The sequence below is a fragment of the Electrophorus electricus genome, chromosome 17 (genome assembly GCF_013358815.1).
Source record: "Electrophorus electricus isolate fEleEle1 chromosome 17, fEleEle1.pri, whole genome shotgun sequence".
NCBI lineage: Eukaryota > Metazoa > Chordata > Actinopteri > Gymnotiformes > Gymnotidae > Electrophorus > Electrophorus electricus.
In genome coordinates, this window is record NC_049551.1 from 442501 (window position 1) to 450000 (window position 7500).

Below are 7500 nucleotides of genomic sequence, written 5' to 3' on the forward strand. Positions count from 1 at the left end.
CTGGTGTCTGAAGAACTGGACTACCCACCTCAGTCAGCAAGTCTACAGACTGAACTACACACCTCGGCAGACCTACAGATTCCCCCTGCCCAGTATCTCGCTCCCTTCATGTCTGAATCACCGCCGTTCCACAACACATGAGGGACACGCACCTCAAGACTGTTCTATACCAGCACCCCCTCCCACACACACCCCCCCCACACACACACACACACGTTCATACAACAGTGTCCCTTGCTGTCCTCAAACGTAGACTGAAGAGACACCCCATCACGAAGGGCTTGAACAAAAGCTGGACTGTGTGTTCCTGAAGTTTTTCCCTGAGGGTTTGGAGTTTGTGTCCTTATGTGCTTCCATAAGGATTTTCTCCATGGAGTCTAAATGTTCTACTGTAAATGTGAACCCAACCTGGATGGAGCCCCACGTGTCCTCCCTCCACCTGCAGTCCAACATTCGGTTCGGTTCGGTCCAGTCAGGACTCTGTCTCTGTCTCTGTGTCCCTGGTGTTGAGGTGAACCTTATGCAGGAGTCTGGAATACAGTTAGGAGGACGCCATTTTCTTTCCGTTCTTCAGAGTGCTTCTGGTATCTGCCACGCCCTTTACCTGTGATGTATGAATTCATTTATATATTAAAGGACAATAACTTATTTCTGTTATCCTCTCCTGCAGGTACCCTGTATGTCCACTAGATGGCGTGAGTCCTGAAGTTGCGCCCGTGTTTGATGGCGTTAATCACGTCATCGAGAGTAAAGAGCAGGATGGAAAAAACCTGCTGGTGTGGAAATGTAGTTTGGAGTAACAGGTGTGTCTGGAGTTGTTACTGACTACTCTAAAAACACGAGAACCATTTATTTAGAATGTCAAATTTTTGCAGAAATCAGACTTTCTTATGATTTCTAAATAAGTAAAAGTACTGAAAGAACCTACAACCTAAACCATTACTGAGTCCTCCCTTTCCTGTAACAGTCAATAAAATGGATGTGGGAATACAGTGCTGGGTCAATGACTTGCTCATTATGGCACTGATGACACTTTAATGAGTTGTGCAATAAGCAATAGATCCTAGTCCATGTTTAGTGCATCTATTATGCTAACTGAATTAGACTCAAGTAGCGTTACAGAAGCATGCGGTTATATAATAGCGATCTAGTCATCAGGAACACTGCGCGTCTGCTCACGTCTGCTTTTAGTTCCAGGACTTTTGAATATTTTATAATTTGTTCACTTTGTGTTCACTTTTCTCTGGTGTTTTTTAAGAGTCATCCTGAAAAGACACGTGACTGGTACCCTTAAATGTTTTCTACATGTACAGCACACAAACGGAGATCCATGAACTTTAATAACTTGATTTGGACTGAGGTGGAAAAATGTACATTTATGGCATTTAGCTGAGGCTTTCATCCAAAGCAATTTACAATTATGACAGAACAACTTGAGCACTTGTGGGTTAAGGTTCTTGCTCAGTGGCAGCTTGGCAGGGGTGGGCCTTGAACCAGCAACCTTCCGATTACAAGTCCAGTACCTTCACCACTGAGTGCAAGTGTTTGTCAGTACAATTTTATGACCAAAAAAAAGACTAGGAAAAATGGAGAAGACAGTACTCACAAAGTAAAATAACATTATGTTTCGTCTCTGTGCTATGACAGGTCCGTGATCCCTATGGCTTGATGGGGTATAAGTGGTTGCGTCATTACTCATTACTCACTAGATGAACTCACATTCCAGCACATCCGATGGTTAATCCCTGGCTGAGGCATGTGTATGTGAGAAAGAGATTACCTGCACCCACCTGCCTTTACCTGGGTTTCTTTTACTTTCATTCTGCATCAGCAGTCCTCTGCCCTGTGGTTTTCAGGTCAAAGGCTACATGATAACATTATCAACACCACCACAGTATTTCTTTGTTAATATAAAGGACTAAGGGCAAACACCGGTTAAGTGTTACGAAGCAAAAAGCGCATTACACTCTCCAAAAAGAGAGAACTTTCACGTATGTATATGATGACACCATTCCTTAATTTTCATAGAGATCCCAGCAATTTCCTTGGCTCTGAAATGTCTGTAAAATTAACTGGAAATAATCCAGCATTAATAAATGCACCAAAAATCACAAAAACCATTCAGAAATTTTCCAAACCATGTTTCAACTTCTGTTTGTTTCTGGATGTTTTGGGACAGTGTATTTCACAGAAGTGTCTCTCTCTCACACACACTATATGCTCCCTGCTTCAGCTCAGCGTGGTTCAGCCTACAGAACTTTTTCGAGCTCTGAGAGACGCTTCGCATTCTTGCTTCTTCCTGGAGTCCGTAGAGAGGAAGAAGTCGGTGGTAAGGCGGCTAACGAAACACGGCATTTCTTTCTTGCCTCCCAGCGTTTGGCCTCGGGCCTGGAAGTGGTGTGCGATGTGGTGGTTGAGGCGGGTGAGGAGGCGTGTCACCTCCAGCTCAGCTCCTCCGTCCTCCAGCAGCTCACAGAAGGTCTGGATGAAGACGGAGCCGGCCAGGTTCATGAAGGCGCTGTAACCTGGTAGACACAACGCTGCACTGGAGACCGTATGGTACAAACTCAGTGGAAATAAAGTGGTGGATGTGGGCAGTGATTGGCTGGGGCAGGTGGAGCCCTACCAGGAGGCGTGGCATACACGACCACAGAGTCAAGTGGCACGGAGAGACACTCGGACACACTGCTAACTTCAGACAAACCATCAGACTCAATCTTAACCCCATCATCCAGCTCATTCCCCCGACACGCCTGCAGAAACACACACAATAAATACCCACCAAACACACGCCCAATCACGCTGTCATCTGAGCCTTCAGCCCTATTGTATAAATATCTCTTTCTCCGCAGTGACGAAGAAATATTTGTCATTTCCTGTGAGCTCCTGAAACGAACGTAGGAGGCAGAAGCAGGTGAGGAGGTTCTGCTCCGTGAAGCTCGGAGACGAGCAGATTGGAGACAAGAAGCACTGAGACAGGAAGATCTGAGACCATCTAACCTGGATAAGGAACATTTTTTTTTTTCCAGCCATCTCCAGACCTCCAAAGTAGCTGTAGAGGTGGCCGAGTCTTACAGGATGTCCGTCTGCTCCGAAAATGACGCCTTCTTCACCGTGGCTCGATATTACACCCACAAAACAGCTGTCAACAGCCTTCTCACTTTCTGCACAGCAAAAGACTAACAGTCACTTATAACTTTGATTTGACATACAAACACACATTTTATTACCACAAGCAGCCAAGACAAAGTAAACATCTAATCACATAATTGATGTTTTCCGATACAAAAGAACTTCAGTCCTATATGCAGGTGTTCTGTCATGTTTGTGTGAGTACCTGGACCTGAGGTCTACAGGTGCATTGTTTCCTTGGGTAAACAGACTTTAGCTCCTAAACCACTTTATCTAACAGTCTCCACAAGGTGACTAGAGCAGACTGTTACAGGAAATACTGGTAAAAGGTTTTTCCTCTTATTTCAGATGTAGCCAATCAGACGTGACATCTTTGGTGTCATGTACCACTGTGGTTTTGCCCTGGCACTACAAGGCTAAAGAGCTGATGTCTAACAGTCAGCGACCAACACACACTTACATTAAACTGCGGTTAAGTCCTACACACACTTATCTCAAACTTTGGTTAAGTCCTACACACACATATCTCAAACTGTGGTTGAATCATTTCAAGTTTCGAATATAGTTGATACACCTCAACTCAACAACTTTTGTCCTCGTGATACTGCAACAGAAAGGTCCACTACCAAATAAAAACCTGATGAGCAGAAAACGGAAGTCAGTGGCCCTGCGGTCAGACAAACCCGTGAGAGCGGGGGACGAGCTGCCAACAGATTTGTACAACATAGGTGTTTCTATTAAAGTGTCAACTGATTGTATTTCAGTCTCAACATTTGTACCTGTTTTAAATGCCTCGTAGATCTCATCAGCTTCGAGGTCATTCAGGATCTTTACGGAGAAACCGAGTTTACTTAGCACGCGGTGAAGTCGTCGTACATCACGATAAGCGCCGTTACGCTTCTCCAACCCTGCTTCTGGATAAAAACCTGTCACCGACACAATAAGTGCCCGGTTGCACATTTTGTGTTTAGAAATTGGTTTTATACACCATCTAATTAAATAAATAAATTGCACATTGAAACAGTAAAAAAAAATTTTTTTAAATGAACTGGCACTAAAAAAAACACGTTCTAACTTTGCACAAATGTAGAGTCTCGTTAAAGAAGAACTCGGAGCTGAACTCGCATACATACACGTTTGGCAGCTGTGTAAGTGAGAGAGCTAAGGAGCACACCTTACTCACGCAGCCTTTTATGGACCTTTCCTGTTGGTTTTCAGACGGATCACGCGCCTTACAATTGCCTTGATTGTGCAACACGCACCCAGTGCCACGGCAGTAAACCTGTCAAATTGCCGCATAGCCTTGATTTAAGGTATGTCCAGGGCGGATAGAACTCCGCTGTTATCACGGTTATGTCTCATGACCGGACAGGGATTCCGGAGATTCTAAAACGCTTAACAGGAAATGTGGCTTAATGTTAACGTGGCTTAATGTACTAAAACAAAGACCTAAAAACAGTAACTTCGCTCTCTTATTACTGCTCGTAAGTACTCACACATTCATAAGTACTCACACATTCATAAGTACTCTCATAAGTACTCTCATAAGTGCTCATACACATATGTACTCACACTCATAAGTACTTTCATAATTACTCATACACTCATCAGTACTCATAAGTACTCACACACTCATAAGTACTCTCATAAGCACTCATACACTCATAAGTACTCACACGCTCATAAGTACTCGCATAAGTACTCACACACTCATAAGTACTCATAAGTACACACACTCATAAGTACTCACACACTCATAAGTACTCATAAGTACACACACACTCATAAGTACACACACACTCATAAGTACTCACACTCATAAGTACTCTCATAAATACACACACATGTACTCACACACTCATAAGTACTCATAAGTACACACACTCATAAGTACTCACACACTCATAAGTACTCTCATAAATACACACACATGTACTCACACACTCATAAGTACTCATAAGTACACACACACTCATAAGTACACACACACTCATAAGTACTCACACTCATAAGTACTCTCATAAATACACACACATGTACTCACACACTCATAAGTACTCATAAGTACACACACTCATAAGTACTCACACACTCATAAGTACTCTCATAAGCACTCACACTCATAAGTACTCACACGCTCATAAGTACTCGCATAAGTACTCACACACTCATAAGTACTCTCATAAATACACACACGTACTCACACACTCATAAGTACTCATAAGTACACACACTCATAAGTACTCACACACTCATAAGTACTCATAAGTACACACACACTCATAAGTACTCACACACTCATAAGTACTCTCAAAAATACACACACATATGTACTCACACACTCATAAGTACTCATAAGTACACACACACTCATAAGTACTCACACACACTCATAAGTACACACACACTCATAAGTACTCACACACTCATAAGTACTCTCTACTGCTGTAGATAATTATGACAAGTTTTGTTTTTCTGATCCCCTGAACATGTTCTCAGATATCTAAGATTGGCAGTTATGTCCCAGGAACAGTCTCCTTGCGTATTTATATTCTGTAGCTGAGTGTCAATTTATTTTAATGTGGCTTTTAAGCAGACAAATATTTACTGTTGTTGAAAATGTATGTTCATATTGTGGTTTAAAATATAAAGATGTCCTTTTAAATATTTAATATAAGCTGTAATTAGTTCCAATTATGCATAATTGTGCCTATAATGTAAGCTGAAGTTCACATTCGCATTTTGAGTAGGCCTACTGTCTATTATGTGTAATTACAGTATTTGGGGTTGTTATATTCAGTGTATTATACAATAAAACCACATTGATAGTTAAGGGTTAATTGGCTGTGAAAGTATTTCGTTTTTAATTAATGGGTATATGTGAACTGGGTCTTTAGTGTGTAAATAACGGGTAAGTGTTAACGCCAATAACGCAAGAAATTAAGCGCTAATTTTATTTGACTGTACATCGCAAAGGGAGATTGTATTCTACATCTGCCAGTAGGTGGCGATAAGCATTTTTGGTGCCATAGTCTGGGCGAATGACGTAACTGAGGTGGGTGTGGTCCTACGGCTGTAACGTGGAAGCCGAGGTTCAGGATACCGGCTGAGGTAATTTACTAGTTAAACATTCAGTGTTTTTCCCCTGTTTATCACTTATATATCAGCGTGGCTTTAAACTATTACGTTATTTTTCGCTGTCGTTTTAAAGCATGAAAATAATCATACGTAATTGCGATAAGAGAATCGGTGTTGTCGGTGGATTTCTGAGTTAGATATGCTAGGTGGCTAAGTGCTCGCGTGTCTGTTTAGTGTCTGACCTAGACAACACTCGGAGTATGGACTCATTTCAGGGAAATGACTGTCTAGAGGGGCTTTAGGGTGATATTAAACCTCCATTTTCATTAGCCTTATAACCACGTCAAGTGTCTTCTCTTCCAGCGTAGTTAGTGTGACTTTCCGTGCCTGATGTTGATCTGGTTTCCAGTGGTTTTACCCCGCGCGTATGACTCTGCGAAATACGTTGTCTGCCGCTTCGAAGATTATGTCTCCGAAAAAGAAAAGTGCAATTCCTGACAGGTAAGTTAGCCTCGCTACCATAACTACAGCTGTGTAGGCTATAGTGCCGCTCCTTCACGCAGTAACACTTTAAATATTGCGAATTTTAAAATGCGCTGCGACTCATACTTCTGCCCCTTAGATGGACTGATTACGCAGCAGTGGGCAAACGGATCCCCGGCACGCGCTTTATTGCCTTTAAAGTTCCTTTAAAACAGGTATACGACACTTAGTACGACTTAGTCTGTTTTCCGGCTACGTTCTGGCGTCCCGTGAACTTGTATATCTCTCTTGTCCAGTCGTTGAGAAATCGTTTAAGTCAGTCGGAGGCTTTTGGACCATTTGATCTGTTAGATCTGTTGGAGAAGGAGGGTCAGGAGTTGGGCCTGGTCATTGATCTAACCTTCACCACACGCTACTACCAGCCCCAGGTTGGTCGCCCCTCTACACACTCTGGGAATATTATCCAGTCTAGATCGATGTTCTTTTTTTCTCTTCATCACAAGGCTTTTAAAATATGTTTGCTTATCACAGGATTTACCAGAGACGTTACACTACCTGAAGATTTTTACAGCAGGACACGAAGTCCCAAGTGATGACACCATTCTGAGTTTCAAAAAGGCAGTGCGAAGGTTTCTGCATGAGAACCAAACCAACGGTGATCAGAAGGTTTCTTGGCTGTGTCTCTGAGCTGGTTGGGTGTTTAGGAACATAAGTTGGAGGATGAGGATGTGGCCTTCATCTCCAGCCTTTGGCAACATGATGGCACATGCTGGAGAGGAGATGAAATCTACTCTCGTATGATTTAGG

The 7500-nt window shown here is 42.6% G+C and overlaps 3 protein-coding genes across 5 annotated transcripts in view; 2 read left to right on the plus strand and 1 right to left on the minus strand.

Annotated features, from left to right (window-relative positions):
* The window catches only part of tcf7l1a (transcription factor 7 like 1a), a 22923-nt gene extending 21931 nt beyond the window's left edge, over positions 1-992 (plus strand). For all 3 annotated transcript variants that reach the window (XM_027028821.2, XM_027028818.2, XM_027028820.2), the window contains one exon: positions 1-992. This exon is cut by the window's left edge and continues 1284 nt beyond it. The gene's annotated coding sequence lies outside the window, so the exon portion shown is untranslated.
* A 384-nt stretch (positions 993-1376) lies between these two features.
* LOC113589259 (caspase-3) lies at positions 1377-4263 on the minus strand. Its single transcript, XM_027028823.2, has 4 exons — positions 3912-4263; positions 3001-3164; positions 2627-2753; positions 1377-2525 (listed from the first exon to the last, which is right to left on the minus strand). Exons 1-4 carry the CDS (start codon positions 4261-4263, stop codon positions 2245-2247), a joined length of 924 nt encoding a protein of 307 aa, XP_026884624.2. The 3' UTR covers positions 1377-2244.
* Positions 4264-6189: 1926 nt separating this feature from the next.
* Positions 6190-7500, plus strand: part of dusp11 (dual specificity phosphatase 11 (RNA/RNP complex 1-interacting)) — a 12086-nt gene continuing 10775 nt past the window's right edge. The window contains exons 1-5 of the mRNA XM_027028839.2: positions 6190-6243; positions 6574-6711; positions 6833-6908; positions 6990-7121; positions 7225-7348. Coding sequence (XP_026884640.2) covers positions 6638-6711; positions 6833-6908; positions 6990-7121; positions 7225-7348 — 406 coding nt within the window. The 5' untranslated portion in view covers positions 6190-6243; positions 6574-6637. The remainder of the gene's footprint in view (positions 6244-6573; positions 6712-6832; positions 6909-6989; positions 7122-7224; positions 7349-7500) is intronic.